The sequence below is a fragment of the Hippocampus zosterae genome, chromosome 5 (genome assembly GCF_025434085.1).
Source record: "Hippocampus zosterae strain Florida chromosome 5, ASM2543408v3, whole genome shotgun sequence".
NCBI classification, from domain to species: domain Eukaryota; kingdom Metazoa; phylum Chordata; class Actinopteri; order Syngnathiformes; family Syngnathidae; genus Hippocampus; species Hippocampus zosterae.
Window position 1 is genome coordinate 25505671 of NC_067455.1, and position 21032 is coordinate 25526702.

At 46.3% G+C, this 21032-nt stretch overlaps 2 protein-coding genes and 1 long non-coding RNA gene across 5 annotated transcripts in view; 1 reads left to right on the top strand and 2 right to left on the bottom strand.

Moving 5' to 3' along the window:
- The window catches only part of cmc1 (C-x(9)-C motif containing 1), a 226517-nt gene that overhangs the window by 20 nt on the left and 205465 nt on the right, over positions 1 to 21032 (top strand). The gene's annotated exons all lie outside the window — the stretch shown is intronic.
- On the bottom strand, positions 22 to 8041 carry echdc1 (enoyl CoA hydratase domain containing 1). Its single transcript, XM_052064896.1, is given in 7 exon segments — positions 22 to 501; positions 503 to 806; positions 1337 to 1417; positions 1507 to 1560; positions 1861 to 2002; positions 3437 to 3609; positions 7916 to 8041. Coding segments are annotated over 7 exon segments (948 nt in total). The 5' UTR covers positions 7996 to 8041; the 3' UTR covers positions 22 to 387.
- On the bottom strand, positions 9751 to 19466 carry LOC127600375 (uncharacterized). 3 transcript variants are annotated; one of them, XR_007962315.1, is made up of 3 exons: positions 19397 to 19466; positions 11272 to 11609; positions 9751 to 10080 (listed from the first exon to the last, which is right to left on the bottom strand). It is a non-coding gene; the product is annotated as an uncharacterized LOC127600375 (long non-coding RNA). The 3 variants fall into 3 exon arrangements; XR_007962314.1 differs by having other exon boundaries at positions 11272 to 11399; positions 19402 to 19417; XR_007962313.1 differs by lacking the exon at positions 19397 to 19466 and having other exon boundaries at positions 11272 to 11636.

Genomic DNA, 21032 nt, shown 5'->3' on the forward strand with positions numbered 1-21032 from the left:
CATCCCCTTTTGAATCCAAAATAAATATTCGTAGTGTGGTGAATGTTCACCATATCTTTAATAAAACCAAAACAACTACATTTACAAGGTCAAGGATTAGATGAGCAAATAAAAATGAAAATATGGCAAAAAAGATGTACATGATTTTTTTCCCCTCATGAAGCGTGACGCCCTACTCTTGTAAAGTGTGTCAATGAAACACGCTCAGACCAATTTCAGGTGAGATGACAAACTAGTTTCAGACCAGTTTCTCTCGTGGGTAAACATCCTAGTTGTTAAAATACACTGCAGCAAGGTTTTATTCATTCCAAGTTTGACCGACAGTTTCCACTGTTGAGTTTATTGCAATGATGCAAGTCTTGCATTTGACTGGTCAATATGATGTGCTCATTTGTATTTCGATTTGCTGGTAAGTGCCTGCAGGTTGGTTGGACCACCCCAAACAGTACTAAACACCTCCCTCTCAGTCCTCAGAGCCTCCGTTAGAGGGAGCTCTCGGCCCTGACAAGGCGACCTTTTTAATAGCCTGGATAACTGCTGGTGGCCCTTTCGTGTAGTGACCGAGCCACTTCTCCGCCTGCTGTCGGACAGTCCCCACACCTTCCTCGACCACGGGGTCTTTGAGAGCTCCGTCTGCCAGCCGAATATGAAGGGCAAGTTCAGGATCCACTTTTGAAGCACTGCAGAGCAACTTGAGGCAATTCTGGCTTCCGACAAGATGGACGAGTCGAGCAGCTCCGCCCGAGCCTGGGACCACACCCATGTGTTTGTGGACAAACTGGATCACACTGCCAGATGCCATTAATCTGAAAAACAAGTATTAGACACAAATGATTTTATGAGCAAGATCAGGTTATCCTGTTTGATGAAAAGGTACACACAATTCAAGCATATCTGCTTCTCTTCCAAGTCAGGTTCGCAAGTGTTTCAGGGTTATTGTTCCTCCCAAAACTGCTTGGAAAACAGTTGAAAGTAACAATGCCAAATAGAGGGACAACTGCTTGTGTTGAGCGTTTTTTTAAATAGTGTTTCATTTACCACAATAAAATGACGAGGGGAGGAGTTAACGATGAAAATGTACTTGGCATGTAAGCTAAATAATAGTCCAACTTCTATTTCTTTGTATTTTCCGGTCTTCTGTGGCACGACCCTGGGTTAGTGTAAGACATTCGCAGTCGGATATTTCGCGTGCGTGTTTGTTGTGCTGTGTTAGACGCTTCGAGTACATCACATATTTAGACGAGGAGGAAGCAACCATTTCACACCATTTTTTCTTGCCATGTGTGGGGTCCCTAATATTTTTAAAAATTATGGTACAAAATTGGTGTGTGTGTACCTGAAATCACAGGCAGTGGCAAGTTCTGCGCCTCCGCCCAGAGCTCTCCCTTCCACAAGGGCAACGGAGATCAGAGAAAGCCTGCACTGGGAACACCACATCGAGTATTGTGCTCCAAGTACATAAAACCGCGTAAGCTTTAATGGTGCGGCATAAAAATGGCCCCTTGCCTGAGTAGTCTTGTCAGAACATTCTGCATAAACATACACATCTCCATGCCATCCGACAAGACAAAAGCAACATCACTTAAGGAGAGAATAATTTACATCCACAATACAAATAACTAGTGGGAGTTTATCAAGAGTCCCCGTTACACAGAAGCAAACTATTTCCACATGAAAAGCAATACAGGTAATCTATTCTGGATGACCAAGCAGCTGAATAGGACATGTAAAAAAAAATAAAAATGAATATGTGTTCAGAATAATTCTTCACACTTGCAAAAATGTGCTGACTTTGATCGCAAGAGAAATACTTTGCTTAAGGGTGTATGCTTCAGAGCCGCAAACTTTTAGAGTCATACTTGGGGTTTGGATAATTCTTTGAGAGCATTGAGGTCCGATCTGGAACAGAACGTTCCCACAGCACCCTGGAGGATGGGGCCTTTTCCATCGGCCCACTTTTCCAGGAGGCTCACCTTTTCCTCCAACTGCACCATCATGGTACCTGGGATAGAACAAGCACAATTCCCAACCATTAGTGAACTAAGGAACACATTTTACATTCAAAAACCTCATGACACACCACCAAACCTATTTCATTCATTCATCTTCCGTACCGCTTGATCCTCACTAGGGTCGCGGGGGGTGCTGGAGCCCATCCCAGCCGTCTCCGGGCAGTAGGCGGGGGACACCCTGAATCGGTTGCCAGCCAATCGCAGGGCACACAGAAACAAACAGCCATTCGCACTCACACTCACCCCTAGGGGACAATTTAGAGTGTTCAATCAGCCTGCCACGCATGTTTTTGGAATGTGGGAGGAAACCGGAGCACCCGGAGAAAACCCACGCAGGCCCGGGGAGAACATGCAAACTCCACACAGGGAGGCCGGAGCTGGAATCGAACCCGGTACCTCTGCACTGTGAAGCCGACGTGCTAACCACTGGAGCCCCCAAACCTATTTGTCAAAAAGAAAAAAATGTTGATCCACCGGTTTTAATGGTGTCATTTCTCAACTTAACTGAAAGAGCATTTAATTGTCTCTGCCTGTCACTATACGCTGCTGGCATAAATAGATGAACAAAGATTTGTAATTCATGATTTTGGACCAATGAAATGAAATGCGATACTTTCCCACAGCATACCAGTTGATCACTTAAGATAAGAAACCCTTTATTAGTCTTACAATGGAGAAATTCCCTATTCACAGCAGCAAAGTTATGAAAGGAAGTAGAACAACAAAATATAGGAGCTGCTGGAAAGGCAGCCACTCTCGCAGCGCCATTTTGAAGTCAAAATAACAAAAATAACACAACACAACAGATAGGACACAGACAGTCGTACAATCGTCACCACTTTTCTGCATACACTTTGTTGTTTGAAGCAGTTATAGATGAAAGAGGAGGATCAAAGTGTCCTTTCACCAGTGGATCAGAGACGTCATGCTGAAAATGTGCACAAGTCTGCTACAAGCTAAGTTTTGAAAGCAAACACGAAGCTGTAGTGTCCATTGACGAAAAGAGATTAGTTCATTTCTCCTGTCCCACGTAATCCGGGACTGTCCAGCAACGACAGTCAAATGGCGCCGACATTCCTCCCAGTCAAAAACAGTGCTGGTATACACATGCTGCCGAGAAGGCGCAACCTCCAAGCAGAGTCTCCTCCTTGATGAATGTCGTGGCCAAAAAATGCTGAAAAAAGTTCACATCAGGTCCACACGATGTAACAACATCCACAAAGTGACAAAACAAACACAAAAACAAAAAAAAAAGCAAGGCTCATGAGAGCACTTGCCGACGGCTGCCTACTCGGGCGCCATCTTGACTTATGGCACACTAACGTGCCAATGGCAGACTAGGTGGGATTTTCTAGTTTACATGTATTAGCAAAGAGTAAAGACATGTACAGAGAGGATATCCGGAATTTTTGATCAAACTTAACCGGTGAAGGCATTCATATGGGATGGGATGTTGATTGTGAGGACGGCAATGCCGGACTCCTGTTTGGAAAGATCAATGGAACCTCCAGGGAAGCCAAGCAGCTTGGCCTTTGTTTCCTCCTGGTCAAAATCCATCTCGGTGTAAACTCTGCCCCCCATCTGTCTCTGCCACATCCTTGAGAAGATATGGCATGTTAAGTCACGTTGAACCAATATGCAGATAATTGTCTTCTGCAGTCGGTCGGTGAAGGCCCGCGTTATCGAGGAATGCGGCCCCCAGGACAGGGCGACGGCTCCTGGTGCTTGTGTCTCCGATGACTGTGGAGGCCCAGTCTTCCCCGAAAACCCCGCCCGCAGGATCGACAGAAGTGGGTTGGGGGGCCGGGCGGTTGCAGGGCCCTCTCCTTCCTCCGCGCTCGCCGGTCCTCCTCCGCAGCGACGCGTCGAGTCTCGAAGACCCGGACCTCACCCCGCACAGCCCCACGCCAGGCCACCCGATCCGCGGTCAGGTCAGCCCACTGTGCCGGGGGAATCCGGCACCACTGAAGATGACCCTTTAGCTGGTCTTTGAATCGTCTTTTCGGGGCTCCGCGGGGACGGGTGCCCTCCAGCAACTCCGCGTAGAGGAGCTGCTTTGGCAGACGATTGTCGCTCCTCCGCTGCATGTGGCCGGCCCACCGCAGTTGGGCCAAGGTGATCATGGCCTCGATACTCGTGAGGCCAGCCCGGGTGAGGATCTCATTATTAGTCAATCTCTCCTCCCAGGAAACGTTGAGGAGAGATCGGAGTCGTCCTTGGTGGAACCTCTCGAGCCTCTTGATGCTGCTCCGATAGAGGGTCCAACATTCGGCGCCATAGAGAAGGGTCGGGAAGACGACAGACTTATACACCATGATCTTCGTGTTGGTGGAAATGGCGTGATTCCTGAAGACCCGACGATCAAGGCGTCCAAAGGCTGTGTGGGCTGCCTGGATACGGTGAGTGAGTTCCTCCGTGAGGCCGGCGTCCTGCTGGATAATGCTACCCAGGTAAGGGAACGCCGAGACCTGCTCGATGGGTTCGTCGTCTATGGTGATTTGGGGTGGATGATGGTTCAGATGGAGGGTCTTTGTCTTTTTGGTGTTGACGGAAAGGCCAAAGGTCCTGTACGCCGCGGCGAAGCCGTCCGCGATGAGCTGGAGGCCCCCGGAGGAGTTGGAGACCGCAGCATTGTCATCAGCGTACTGGAGTTCGCTGACGGTCGTGACCATGGTCCCCCGCTTGCTCCTCAAACGGCTGAGGTTGAAGAGTGACCCTTCAGTTTGGTAGCGTAGAGTGATTCCGTGCTCCTGGATAGGGGTGACGTGGTGGATGAGCGCGGCGATGTAGAGGCAGAACAACGTCAGCGCTACCGTGCAGCCCTGTTTGACACCGGTCCGAACCGGGAATGGGGGAGTCATTTCGCCCTGAGTCAGGACGCAACCCTTCATGCCGTCGTGAAACATCCGGATGAGGGATATGAATTTGGGGGGGCAGCCTTGACGTTCCAGCACTTTCCAGAGTGCTGTTCGGGGCACAGAATTAAACGCTTTGGCCAGATCAAAAAAGATGGCGTGGAACTCCCTCCGCTGCTCCCATCACTTCTCCAGGAGCTGCCTGCCGCAGAACACCATGTCCGCGGTTCCCCTGCCTGGACGGAAGCCCGCCTGGGACTCCGGAAGAACCCGCTCAGCGAGACAGGTGAGTCGGTCGGCCAGTATACGACAGATGAGATTTGCAGCAGTTGACAACAGGGAAATTCCACGGTAGTTTCCACAGTCGAGTTTGTCGCCCTTCTTGAATATCGTGACAATGACGGAGTCCTTCAGTTCTCCAGGCACCGTCTCCTCGACCCAGCATTGAAGGATGAAGGTGTGGAGGCGGGTGAGGAGAGGTGCACCCCCAGCTTGTAAAAGTTCCACGGGGATGTCGTCAACTCCAGCAGCTTTGTTCTTCTTCATCCTCCTCAGGGCTCCGGAGATCTCCCAGAGAGTCGGCAGCTCCGTCATCCAGTGTTGCACAGGGAGCTGGGGGACAGGATCGAGGAAGCCGTCTGCTGCGCATGTCGGACGGTTCAGGAGCTCCATGAAATGCTCCTTCCATCGCTGGTGAGTATCCTCCTTTTCCTGCAGGATTGTGCCATCCTTTGCCTTCACAGCCATTGGAGGACTGTGAGCCGGACCGATGATCTTCCTCGTTGCTTCGAAGAAGGATCTGGTATCGTGACGGTCAGCGAAACTCTGCATTTGGTGGGCAAAGTTGACCCACCATTGATTTTGGATCCTCCGGATCTCTCTCTGTGCTTCACTCTTGGCCGCCCGGTAGACTTCTTCAAGTCTCTTGGAGGAAACACAGTTCTGCCATGCAATGCGAGCCTCTCTCTTTCTTGAAATCAGTGGCTCAATTTCTTCCAGGTTTTCGGCAAACCAATCGGGATTTCTCCTCTTCTCAATACCGAGGACCTCTTCCGCGGATTTGGTGAGCGTATTTTTCAAGTGCTCCCAGTCTGAGTGGACAGTGGCAGGAAGGGTCCGAGGTTGAGTGTCCAGTTTGTCCTTGAGGGACGTCTGGTACTGTTCGAGGACTTCGGGATTCCTCAGCAGCCCAACATTGAAACGTATCCTCTTGGGGATCTTCTTCCTTCTTTTCGCAGGCGCGATCTTTAGCCTAAGTCTTGAGGCTACCAGCCTGTGATCGGACCATCCGTCATCCATGGAGCGGATTGCCCTCGTGACCATGACGTCCGCTCGGTCGCAGATGCGGGTAAGGACGTAATCGATCAGGTGCCAGTGGCCGGATATTGGATGTTGCCAGGTGGTCTTGTGCTTGTTGGCCATCCGAAACAGTGTGTTGGTTATTACCATTTCCGTCTCTGCGCAGAGACCAAGGAGTAGTTCTCCATTTTCGTTGCAGTTGCCAACGCCTTCCTTCCCCAGAATCCCTCCCCAAAGCTGATGGTCCCGGCCCACCCGCGCGTTGAAATCCCCCAGAACCAAGAGCTTATCCCGGGGGTTGACGCGGAGAATCAGGCCACGCAGCGCGGCATAGAAGGACTCCTTCGCCTCCTCGGAGGCGTCCAGGGTAGGTGCATAGGCGCTGATGATCACAAGGGATTGGGATTGACATAGAGGTAGAGTGATGGACATGAGTCTCTCAGAAGTTCTTACGGGGATGATGTTGTGATCCCTAACCAGATGTGACTTAATGCAGAACCCTACACCGTGAATTCTTCTCTCCTCCACAGCTCGTCCGCTCCAGAAGAAGGTGTACCCGTGCCGAAGCTCCTCGATCTGCCCGGCACCAGGGAGACGGGTCTCGGAGAGGGCAACAATGTCCAGGCCGAGTTTCTGAATCTCAAGGGCGATGAGGGCAGTCCTGCGCTCCGGTCTATTAGCTCTTGCGTTGTCCATCAGGGTTCGTACATTCCAAGCGCCGATTTCCAGGAAAGCAGTCCGGTTATTGTATTTGTATTTGTTTCGCCCGCATGAAGGATGAATCTGCTGGAGGCGGGTCTCCAGCCGATCGGTGGCGGTGATGGGCATGTTTAGGCCGCCTTTTATTGGCCCTTCCTCGGATTGAGGGGAGCAGCGCTACGACTATAGAGTCCTGCTCCGCCACCGTGGTCGCTGCCTCTCCCTTCACCATCACCAGTTCGCAAGGGGAGCGACCATCGTGCCACGGCCGCCGACGTGTGGTTGTGGAACTAGGGACGTGGGCCCTCATCTGAGCCTGTCCCCGACGCCCCGCACCATCGCCGCCGGACTTCTTGAGGTGAAGGGAGAGAAGGGGGACACGGGTTGAGGGGGCAGGAGGGGGAGGGGGGAGAAATCGCCATCCTGGGGGCTATGTAGCGTGAGGGAGGGGGACGGGTCGCAACCCCGCCCCCGCACTTCGACACCGTGGCCAGGGTCCACGGCAGCGCGGTGGCCGACGGTGGTGGTCCAGGGGGTCTGCAGCACCCGAGGTTGGACCGAGCGTGCGCCGGGCCCTGTGTTTTATTTTGAAGGGTGGGCATTCCTTCATAACCCAAGGTGGATGGTCGGCTTGGGGATCCGGTCCGCAGCCTTGCTAGGCGCTTAACGCGGTGGATTTGTATACCGCCGGACGCGGTCCCGCTGGATTTTGCTGACCCGAAGGTCATTACCACTTCGCACCAACTCTCCAGTGATGGAAAGTCCCGTCAATTCTGCGTGGAGGCTCCCTTACGGACTTCACTGCGATCCACTAGGAATTGGCGACGGTTTGATCCGCACCTTTGAGCCTAGGGATCGCAGATCTTTTGTCTTCTGCATGCATGGAATAACAAAGGTCAATTGAAGACCACTCTGACAATGTCAAAATGAGCATTACTATTTTTGTCAAGGCATTTTGTTGTTGTTGTTGTTGTAATTGCATCTCATTGACTTGACATTGAAGCTTTTGACATCAGAGTGTATTCGACAGGGGGGAAAAGTCTCTCATGCCTGGCCCAGCTGCCACACACATGGCTCTCCCTGAGGAAATGACGCCTCACTGCATGGATAACCATGATCAGCATGGACATGAAGCAAAAGCATAATGTTTACATTTATGGATTTGGCCAAACGACCATGAAAAACAAATTTCGTTTCTCTCTCTCTCTCTCTCTCTCTCTCTCTCTCTCTCTCTCTCTCTCTCTCTCTCTCTCTCTCTCTCTCTCTCCCTATATATATATGTATATATATATATATACATATATATATATATTAGAGCTGTCAAACGATTAAAATATTTAATGTAATTAAAAATGCAACTGTCATAATTAACTGAAATGAACAAAAAAAATGAATCGTGATTATTCACACATTTTTTATCGTTTCTGAATTGCCTTTTACATTTTTTGTCCTATTTTTCCCCATTTTAATGCTCTCATCAACTTGGAATCATGAATCCGTTTTCTATGTGCCAAATGCAAATATTTACTGAAATAACAATTTCAATTTTCAATTTTACATGAACATTTTTCACTTGGAGCAGTTGTTCACACATAATCTCTCACACAATATTACTGTCCATCAACAACAGTGAAAAAAAAATATTTTGTCACACAACAGCTGCTTTAACAGCTTTTTTAATGAAATCAAAACAGAGCATTATAACATTATAAAGTGCACATCTAAGGTAATAGTACTCAGCCTATAGTGGATTTAAACCATGGTTGCATACTTCGTTTTTCTCAAGTTTGCTTTGAACACAGCATTCTGTTTCTGTATGTTTGTTGGAGAATAACGAGACCCCGAACACCAGTGTTTGTTATGTGCCGCTGTATTCAAAACTGCCGGCCATACAAACAAGCGCAAGCACTTCCCCCATGCTTCTGGGGCAAACCATTCTGAAAGAGGGGGGAAAGAGGATACTAGTGCAGCGTGTTATACCGGAGACAAATTCCTTGTGTGTTCTACATACTTGGCCAATAAAGATGATTCTGATTCTGATTCACTCCCCTAACACAGTCAGGCTATGTTGATTATGTTGGTCCTTCTTGCGCAGAAGTCTCTCTACGGTTTTTGTGTCTACCTCATTTTGGATGATGTTTCGATGACAACACTGGAGACGTTTAATTTTCGCTAGGTCGCTACAACAGCAGCGTACTGTCACTGTTAGACGAACACAGAGAAGCTCCACCCGCTCTATTTATATGGACACGGAACCTGTAACCTTCCACACAAAATAGTTCCAAACAAGTAACAATCGCGTCAGTGGCATACATCGTATACCTGTGTGGTACACAGAGAGAGAAGAACAGGTAACTTTGGTCTTGTCAGTGGAGCTATCTGGCAAGTTTTTAAAAGTAAACTTTCCATTCATAAACTCTTTAAGTATCCGTTTTCTGTGTCTCGCGCTGCCTTGGCTGGCAAAACAGACATGGGCGTGGACTTCTGCAGTGCGCTTGTTGTTTTGTTTCTGGTGTATTTATAGAGCACCGTAAATCCGCTTGTGACGTGTGCCGCGTTAATCACGCGAGAAAAAAATTAATCCCGTTAAAATTCATTTAAATTAATGCCAATAAAAACGCGCTAAACTGACAGCTCTTATATATATATGTATGTATGTATGTATGTATGTATGTATGTATGTATGTATGTATGTATGTATGTATGTATGTATGTATGTATGTATGTATGTATGTATGTATGTATGTATGTATGTATGTATGTATGTATGTATGTATGTATGTATGTATGTATGCATGTGTGTGTGTGTGTGTGACGGGGGTCAGAACTATGATGGTCTCGAGTTCTACGTCGCTGCCGCCTCAAGAATACCAGACACTAGGATGTGGCTTTTCTCTCTTTTTTTTTATTGCCTGCAACACAGTATGGCAAGAAGATAGGTAAAGTCACGGGGCTTTTCAGTCTCAAAAATAACCTGTGACTTCCCTGGTAGCTCTCCCTGAACTAAACATCATCCATAAGAAAACTAAATGCACAACAAAACAAAATACACAACATAGGTGATCGCATATTAACTATTTACAAAGAAAAGGAAAAAAAACACACTTCCAATGGTATAGACGTGATGCCGCTGAACGCATCACACGCAGCAGAACGGCTGCACAATGCACAATAATGGCGGACGCGACGAACCGCGCGGGTACACGCCAGCCACACTAATAGCCAAATGACCCTCATAAATGCTTTATCTGGAATAATCGTTACATCTTATACAAGAATAGATTATCATTTCTCCCATAATTGGTTCAATGATAAAATAGTCCTGGTCGGTCAACTACCGTAATCAATAATCAAGGTTTCCTTTTAAATTACTCTGAATTTTTAAAGAAATTTAATCTACCGGTCACCCCAAAAGAATTTGCTACAGTCATGGATGCTATTCCTTCTGGAATCTTGACCCTCTTGAAAGGGGTGGACGGAACAACCTCCACACCAACCCTGGACCCCAAAATGACTGCTATCGGCAAATCCTGTTTTACGTCAACATCAATCAGAAATAACAACCGTAGTATACGATCCCTGTTCCAAAAAGATATTTCAACAATCCCACACATTATTACTTACTGGTCTGGCTTTGTTGATAATCTACACTGGGGAAAAATCTCCCATACAAATACCTCCTGACTAATAAAGTAAGGGAAATCTCTTATATCTCTAAAATGATACACAAATACTATCCCACCAAGCATTATCTTCTTAGGTTCAAGAAATACATCTCTGTTGATTGTTCATTTTGTGGAATGTACCCTGAAACGATGGTTTCAGGGTACATTCTGGCAAAGCCAGTATACCAACACCTTTATTACCGATTTGTCTTACTCTTTATTGTGCAGGTTAAATTGCTCCATGTACAGCACTTTGTATGCAGCGATGGCTGTTTGAAAGTGCTCTATAAATACTGTTGACTTGACTTGACATTTTGGAAAGTTGTATCTAGATTTATCATTGAACATATTGACTCTGACTTTATGCTATACTGGAAAAATGTACTTTTTGGGTTCTACAAAGATAATGAAAAAAAACACTAAACAAACCTTCATTATAAATTTAATAATCATTCTCGCTAAGTTCCATATCCACAAATGCAGATGGAATAATTCAAAACCTCTTTTCTTAATTTTTGAAGCAGAAACAAAGCAGTACCTGAGCTCTATTATGGATTCCAAAAACAAAAAAGCTGTTAAGACTCTGGCTAAAAAATCCCCTGGCTTCATTCTTTTTTTTCTTCTTCTTTTTTGTTTAAACGTTTGTAATATGTATGTATTGGTAGCACGTATTGTTTTCTGTTTGCTGAGAATTGTATTCTGACTTGTTCAATAAAGGTTAAAACAAAAACAAAAAAAAACCTAATAGCCAAATGAAAAACGACACGAAAAACTATATACAGTACAATCAAAAGGAAAGGAGCATTACCTGCAACACAGTATGGCAAGAAGATAGGTAAAGTCACGGGGCTTTTCAGTCTTAAAAATAACTGCGCAAAAAAAAAAAAAAAACATGTGTTAACTCAATGGATAAAAACTTTCATTCTCCAAAACGTAAATTCAATGACGACCCAAAAAGCAATGTGGACTCGGAACAAATCAGGGAACTAATTAAATACACAGCACCGTAGAAAAAGGGAAAACAAAGTGAAATATTGTAATTAAACTAGAAATGAATCCGGACCGTCAATGAAACCTGACTTACCCAAACTCTGACTATTACCTGGATGAACAATTCAACACTAATATAAAATTGGAAAATGCACTTTCGGTAATACACTTAAACAGTAGAAGTCTCTATAAAAACTTCACAAAAATTAAAGAATACCTGACTAAATTCAATAAATTTAAAATAATTGCCATATCAGAAACTTGGCTTGATGAAGATAAAACAACTGAAATGGAAATAGAAGGTTATGAAATGTTTGCAACTAATAGAGAAAACAAAAAAGGAGGGGGGGGGGGTTGCAATATATGTAGACAAAGCACTTAAATGCAGTAAAATCGAGAGATTGGCAAACACAAGAGAAAACCTAATGGAATGTCTAACCATTGAAATACACAATAAAAAGACATCAAATATCATCATAAGTTGCATCTATAGGACACCAGGAACATGTATTGACACATTCAATAAAAAACTAACAGATATGCTCAGTTACTACAACGATAAGAAAACACGAATAATATGTGGTGACTTTAACATTGACTTATTAAACCCAAATAGACACAAAAAAACACCTGACTTCATAAATACTATGTACAGCAACAGCTTTTTCCTAGTAATCCTGAAACCTAGCAGAATAACAGTTGACACGGCCACATTAATAGATAACATATTTATAAATAAGATTGATCATAAAATGGAAAGTGGACTTCTCATTAATGACATAAGTGACCACCTACATGTTTTTGCAGTTTTTCATAATTATTTCGATAGAAAAGCTAAATCAACAACTCGTATAACAGAAATAAGACTAAGAACCCAACGTTCCATCGATGCCTTTAAGCAAGACCTAGAAAAACAAAACTGGACCGAGGTCTACTCAAACGAAGACCCAAATACAGCGTTTGAAGTATTTCAGTCTACCATAATCTCCTTATATGATAAACATTTTCCATTAACTAAAGTCTCCAAAAAGTATAAAGACCCAAGGAAGCCATGGATAACGAAAGGCATAGAAAACGCATGTAAAAAGAAAAACAATTTATATAAATTGTTTTTAAAATTCAGAACTGAAGAAGCAGAAAAAAATATAAGACCTATAAAAATAAACTAGTAAATATTATAAGAACCAGTAAAAGAGATCATTATCATGCACTATTAGAGCAGAATAAAGTTAACACACAAGAAATATGGAAAATATTTAACCAAGTAATCAGAAATAGTCCTAAAAAAATTATTATCCAGAGCATTTTATCAAAGGCAAAAATACTATTTTGAAAAAAACTGCAGAAATAGCAACTGAATTTAATGAGTATTTTGTCAACATCGGCAGTAACCTAGCAAAACAAATTCCTGATCCAACAAACCTGTTTGAAATAGATAGATACATAGAAAAAAACTCCTCCAAGATGTTCCTTACTGCTGTAAAACAAGAAGTATCAAATATTATAAAAACTTTAAAAAATAAAAAGTCAACTGATTGCTTTAATATTGATATGACAATAATCAAGCAGATTATAGAATATGTAGTGCGACCTTTCACGCACATATGCAACCTGTCATTCAAAGCTGGTATCTTTCCATCAAAAATGAAAATTGCTAAAGTCATTCCAATCTATAAAAGTGGAGAAAGACATCTGTTTACAAATTATAGACCAATATCACTACTACCACAATTTTCAAAAATATTAGAAAAACTATTTTCTCGCAGACTTGATGGCTTTATACAAAAGCATGCGCTGTTAAGTGAGAATCAATATGGCTTCAGGGATAAACGGACCACCTCAATGACAGTTATGGAGTTTGTGGAAGCAATAGCCACTAATATAGACAACAAAGAATTTACTGTTGGGGTTTTCCTAGATCTAAAAAAAGCTTTTGACACAATAGATCACAGTATATTATTGAAAAAACTAGAAAGATATGGCATTAGAGGTGTAGCTTATAAATTGATAAAAAGTTATTTAGAAAACAGATATCAGTACGTGCAACTCAACAATAAAAAACGAATCAACTGAAAATCACTCACGGAGTTCCTCAGGGGTCAGTGCTTGGTCCAAAGCTATTCATCTTATACATAAATGATATCTGCAAGGTCTCAAAACTATTTAAATGTGTCCTATTTGCTGATGATACAACTTTCTACTGTTCTGGAATAAACCTGAAACAGCTCCTGACAACCGTAGAAAACGAATTAAACATATTAAAAACTGGTTCGACAGAAATAAATTGTCACTTAACCTGAAAAAATCGAAGTTAATTGTTTTTGGCAGAAGACCAATCAAACACCAAGCTAAAATTATGGTAAACTCAATTGAAATAGAAAGAGCGTATGAAACCAAGTTTCTCGGATTAGGAATAGACTCAAAACTATGTTGGAAACCACATATCGATAACGTAAAAAGAAAAATAGCCAAGACCGTAGGGATCCTCTACAAAACCAAGGAAGTGCTACATAAGAGATCTTTGTACACATTATACACTTCATTATTATTACCATACTAGCTGGTTTGCCGCCCTCCGGGCGGCTCAACAGCTAGTTCCTGCAGAAGGCTGGTAAGGTGGTGGTTCGCCGTCCTCCGGGCGCCTCATCAGCTAGTTCCTGCGGAAGGCTGGTAAGGTGGGCCTTTGGCCCACAAAAGTGTTGTTGCTTGGTTCAACTTTTTGTTCATCTTCATTGCTTATCGCGAAAATAAAGAGATGTTTAGCTCTACTAAATAACTAACAATTTCATCGCAATGCTTGTGGGTAGACAACATTTTTTCGCGAAGATGCCCGCGCGATCGTAGTGAGCCACTGCCTGAGCTGCGCAGTGGCGGCGCGGTGAAGTAAGTACGTTTTGAAAAGGGACAGACGGAAGGACAGACCGCGTGCGGGACGACGCGCAATATATATATAGATATAGATATGACCTAACTTCGCAAAAGATCTGCGATCCCTAGGCTCAAAGTTGCGGATCAAACCGTCGCCAATTCCTAGTGGATCGCAGTGAAGTCCGTAAGGGAGCCTCCACGCCGAATTGACGGGACTTTCCATCACTGGAGTTGGTGCGAAGTGGTAATGACCTTCGGGTCGGCAAATTCCTGCGGGAGCGCATCCGGCGGTATACAAATCCACCGCAGTCCTGGCGTTAAGCGCCTAGCAAGGCGGCGGACCGGATCCCCAAGCCGACCATCCACCTTGGGTTATGAAGGAATGCCCACCTTTCAAAATAAAACACAGGGCCCGCCGCACCCTCGGTCCAACCTCGGGTGCTGCAGACCCCCTGGACCACCACCGTCGGCCACCGCGCTGCCGTGGACCCTGGCCACGGGGTCGAAGTGCGGGGGCGGGGTTGCGACCCGTCCCCCTCCCTCACGCTACATAGCCCCCAGGATGGCGATTTCTCTCCCCTCCCCCTCATGCCCCCTCAACGATCCCCTTCACCTCAAGAAGTCCGGCGGCGATGGCGCGGGGCGTCGGGGACAGGCTCAGATGAGGGCCCACGTCCCTAGTTCCACAACCACACGTCGGCGGCCGTGGCACGATGGTCGCTCCCCTTGCGAACTGGTGATGGTGCAGGGGAGAGGCAGCGACCACGGTGGCGGAGCAGGACTCTTTAGTCGTAGCGCTGCTCCCCTCAATCCGAGGAAGGGCCAATAAAAGGCGGCCTAAACACGCCCATCACCGCCACCGATCGGCTGGAGACCCGCCACCAGCAGATTCATCCTTCATGCGGGCGAAACAAATACAAATACAATAACCGGACTGCTTTCCTGGAAATCGGCGCTTGGAATGTACGAACCCTGATGGACAATGCAAGAGCAAATAGACCGGAGCGCAGGACTGCCCTCATCGCCCTTGAGATTCAGAAGCTCGGCCTGGACATTGTTGCCCTCTCCGAGACCCGTCTCCCTGGTGCCGGGCAGATCGAGGAGCCTCGGCACGGGTACACCTTCTTCTGGAGCGGACGAGCTGTGGAGGAGAGAAGAATTCACGGTGTAGGGTTCTGCATTAAGTCACATCTGGTTAGGGATCACAACATCATCCCCGTAAGAACTTCTGAGAGACTCATGTCCATCACTCTACCTCTATGTCAATCCCAATCCCTTGTGATCATCAGCGCCTATGCACCTACCCTGGACGCCTCGGAGGAGGCGAAGGAGTCCTTCTATGCCGCGCTGCGTGGCCTGATCCTCCGCGTCAACCCCCGGGATAAGCTCTTGGTTCTGGGGGATTTCAATGCGCGGGTGGGCCGGGACCATCAGCTTTGGGGAGGGATTCTGGGGAAGGAAGGCGTTGGCAACTGCAACGAAAATGGAGAACTACTCCTTGGTCTCTGCGCAGAGACGGAAATGGTAATAACCAACACACTGTTTCGGATGGCCAACAAGCACAAGACCACCTGGCAACATCCAATATCCGGCCACTGGCACCTGATCGATTACGTCCTTACCCGCATCTGCGACCGAGCGGACGTCATGGTCACGAGGGCAATCCGCTCCATGGATGACGGATGGTCCGATCACAGGCTGGTAGCCTCAAGACTTAGGCTAAAGATCGCGCCTGCGAAAAGAAGGAAGAAGATCCCCAAGAGGATACGTTTCAATGTTGGGCTGCTGAGGAATCCCGAAGTCCTCGAACAGTACCAGACGTCCCTCAAGGACAAACTGGACACTCAACCTCGGACCCTTCCTGCCACTGTCCACTCAGACTGGGAGCACTTGAAAAATGCGCTCACCAAATCCGCGGAAGAGGTCCTCGGTATCGAGAAGAGGAGAAATCCCGATTGGTTTGCCGAAAACCTGGAAGAAATTGAGCCACTGATTTCAAGAAAGAGAGAGGCTCGCATTGCATGGCAGAACTGTGTTTCCTCCAAGAGACTTGAAGAAGTCTACCGGGCGGCCAAGAGTGAAGCACAGAGAGAGATCCGGAGGATCCAAAATCAATGGTGGGTCAACTTTGCCCACCAAATGCAGAGTTTCGCTGACCGTCACGATACCAGATCCTTCTTCGAAGCAACGAGGAAGATCATCGGTCCGGCTCACAGTCCTCCAATGGCTGTGAAGGCAAAGGATGGCACAATCCTGCAGGAAAAGGAGGATACTCACCAGCGATGGAAGGAGCATTTCATGGAGCGCCTGAACCGTCCGACATGCGCAGCAGACGGCTTCCTCGATCCTGTCCCCCAGCTCCCTGTGCAACACTGGATTACGGAGCTGCCGACTCTCCGGGAGATCTCCGGAGCCCTGAGGAGGATGAAGAAGAACAAAGCTGCTGGAGTTGACGACATCCCCGTAGAACTTTTGCAAGCTGGGGGTGCACCTCTCCTCACCCGCCTCCACACCTTCATCCTTCAATGCTGGGTCGAGGAGACGGTGCCTGGAGAACTGAAGGACTCCGTCATCATCACGATATTCAAGAAGGGCGACAAACTCGACTGTGGAAACTACCGTGGAATTTCCCTGTTGTCAACTGCTGCAAATCTCATCTGTCGTATACTGGCCGACCGACTCACCTGTCTCGCTGAGCGGGTTCTTCCGGAGTCCCAGGCGGGCTTCCGTCCAGGCAGGGGAACCGCGGACATGGTGTTCTGCGGCAGGTAGCTCCTGGAGAAGTGCCGGGAGCAGCGGAGGGAGTTCCACGCCATCTTTTTTGATCTGGCCAAAGCGTTTAATTCTGTGCCCCGAACAGCACTCTGGAAAGTGCTGGAACGTCAAGGCTGCCCCCCCAAATTCATATCCCTCATCTGGATGTTTCACGACGGCATGAAGGGTTGCGTCCTGACTCAGGGCGAAATGACTCCCCCATTCCCGGTTCGGACCGGTGTCAAACAGGGCTGCACGGTAGCGCCGACGTTGTTCTGCCTCTACATCGCCGCGCTCATCCACCACGTCACCCCTGTCCAGGAGCACAGAATCACTCTACGCTACCAAACTGAAGGGTCACTCTTCAACCTCAGCCGTTTGAGGAGCAAGCGGGGGACCATGGTCACGACCATCAGCGAACTCCAGTACGCTGATGACAATGCTGCGGTCTCCAACTCCTCCGCGGGCCTCCAGCTCATCGCGGACGGCTTCGCCGCGGCGTACAGGACCTTTGGCCTCTCCGTCAACACCAAAAAGACAAAGACCCTCCATCTGAACCATCATCCACCCCAAATCACCATAGACGACGAACCCATCGAGCAGGTCTCGGCGTTCCCTTACCTGGGTAGCATTATCCAGCAGGACGCCGGCCTCACGGAGGACCTCACTCACCGTATCCAGGCAGCCCACACAGCCTTTGGACGCCTTGGTCGTCGGGTCTTCAGGAATCACGCCATTTCCACCAACACGAAGATCATGGTGTATAAGTCTGTCGTCCTCCCGACCCTTCTCTATGGCGCCGAATGTTGGACCCTCTATCGGAGCAGCATCAAGAGGCTCGAGAGGTTCCACCAAGGACGACTCCGATCTCTCCTCAACGTTTCCTGGGAGGAGAGATTGACTAATAATGAGATCCTCACCCGGGCTGGCCTCACGAGTATCGAGGCCATGATCACCTTGGCCCAACTGCGGTGGGCCGGCCACGTGCAGCGGATGAGCGACAATCGTCTCCCGAAGCAGCTCCTCTACGCGGAGTTGCTGGAGGGCACCCGTCCCCGCGGAGCCCCGAAAAGACGATTCAAAGACCAGCTAAAGGGTCATCTTCAGCGGTGCCGGATTCCCCCGGCACAGTGGGCTGACCTGGCCGCAGATCGGGTGGCCTGGCGTGGGGCTGTGCGGGGCGGGGTCCGGGTCTTCGAGACTCGACGCGTCGCTGCGGAGGAGGACCGGCGAGCGCCCGGCCCCCCAACCCACTTCTGTCAATCCTGCGGGCGGGGTTTTCGGGGAAGACTGGGCCTCCACAGTCATCGGAGAAACAAGCACCAGGAGCCGTCGCCCTGTACTGGGGGCCGCATTCCTCGATAACGAGAGCCTTCACCGACCGACCGAGATATGACCTACTGTGTGGAAATATGTGGAAATGCCTGCAAAACAAACACACTCCCTATTCTCAAACTACAAAAAAAAGCAATTCGAATTATTAATAGATGAAAATATACGGAACCCACAAATCCACTATTTATCAAATTAAATATGATGAAATGTTATGACCTGGTTGACCTGGTTGACTTTAAAATCGGACAATTCATGAACAAAGCACACAATAACCTGCTCTGCCAAAACATTCAGAAGTTTTTTGAAAAACTATGAATTAAGAGGTACCAACTTATTCAAAAAACTCAAAACAAGAACAAACATCAAGCAAAGAAGTGTATCTAGCAAAGGTGTTAATCTGTGGAATAATCTCGAAACGGACCTAAAAATGAGTAAATCGCTTGCTGAGTTCAAAAACAAATTAAAAAAAATAGTCCAAACAACCTACATCAATCAGAGTTAAAATGATAAATTCTAAACATTAAATATAATGATAAATCAGAACTAAGTTGATAAATAGAGAAAGGTATTGAAATATCCATTATGAATACAAGAGAAAATTGACACAAGAGTGCCAGTGTGAGGATGTATATAATCCCGATACAAACCAAAAGTTGTAAAAATATCACGGTTAAGGGTAAAGTATGAGCCTTAATGGAGACTTCTTCTTACTTTTTCTTTTCTGATTGATATAAAAATGATTTAGTATCTATAAACACATAACGGGGCAGGACTAGATACGTTTTTTACTTCATCCTACTCCCTTGAACATAATAACTGTGTTGAATGAAGACTGATTTCTTTCTTTTTACTTTTTTATCAACCTTATTTTCTGTCAAATTATTACTGTATGTTTTATGTTCAATAAACAAACAAACACAATACCCTGTGACTTCCCTGGCTGGTAGCTCTACCTGAACTACGGCGGGAAGCTGGTGCCATACTGTGCGTCACTTCCGTCATAATTTAATAAACGCAATATATCACTCCGTTACACACACACACACACATATTTTTTATATTTTATATATATATATATGTGTGTGTGTGTGTGTGTGTTTGTGTGTGTGTGTGTGTTTGTGTGTGTGTGTGTGTGTGTGTCGATTCGATTCACATTGTGAGTCGATTGGAAGAATCAAGTGATTTGATAATAATCAAAAGTAAGGAAAAACTCGACCCTCCCGATGAGTGAGCTACTTCTGTGTTATTTGATGGCTCTTACCATCATGTGCTGTGTTAAAGCTTGTGCTGTCACGTGAATGCGACATTTGTCTGACTCCGGGTCTAATGGGCGAAATAAATGTGAGTAAAACCACGGATGTGTGGATACTTAGAAACAGCGTTCAGGCGGATTCAGCATCAACGATAAGAAAACATTGTCACACAGTGTGTTTATATCAGGGTCATAACATGTTCTTTACTGTGAAACACATATTTTAAGTTGTAGGGTGAGTCGATGTCGCGTGCGAACACCGTGGTATATAACGATCTCACTGTTGCAGCGCAAGTGGACAAAACTAACCTTGAACGTTGAAATGAATCTCCGCCGAACAGCGAACAGGAAGTCTTCTCCTTTATTTGAATGGCGCTTTGCAACCAGCAATTGGGCGCATCACCGCCACCTACCGAACTTGTGTGGATCAGCAGGGTTAGATTTTAAGCACCAAGGACCAAGGTGTTTTTTTTGTCGACCCGTCACAAGCAGTATGGGCAAGTGAATTTTCTCTGCTCCCAAATTTGGACTGAAAACTAATGGGGCAATGTAAAAAGCAACGATTTGGGCCATTTCAACCCCAGGAATTTTGCTTTGTTTTTGTTTGTTTGTTTTTAATGGAATCTATTTTAACTTTGACATTTGATACTACGTACAATAACCGCCCTCTGCAGAGACCCGACATTGAGGATTAATTACGTTTTTAAAACTGACCCTCGAGAATAAGCGGGTCAGATAATGGATGGATGACATTTTACTCGGTGTGTGCAGTGACAGGGACATGAGAGCTTACCTTCTTAGTTATTTCTTAACCGACTGTCGTTTAGGGAAACTAGAGCCAATGAAATATTCATGCGTAAAAAATAGAGATACTGTCCCGCGAAAATGTGAATTGCAGCCGATCAACAAATAATATTGGTGTCCAGTAAATGAAAAAGAACGATAGTCACCAAGTTCGATATGCTGTATTGTAAAAATAATATATCTATTTTTAAGAAAAAATATCATAACGTTAGCGCCACAATAGTAGTTGTAATACAGTAGTCTCCCACAGAATGTAAAAGCAGGTCCAGCCATAGGCGGAAATGACGTCAGAGCCGACTCGCCAATGTGGCAGCAATCGTGGTAAAATAATGCACTGTTGAACAAATAAATACTGCCATGCACGTTGGGCAAACATTCATTCATTCATCTTCCGAACCGCTTCATCCTCACTAGGGCAGCCGGGGGTGCTGGAGCCTATCCTAGATGTCTTCGGGTAGAAGGCGGGGGACACCCCGAATTGGTTGCCAGCCAAACGCAG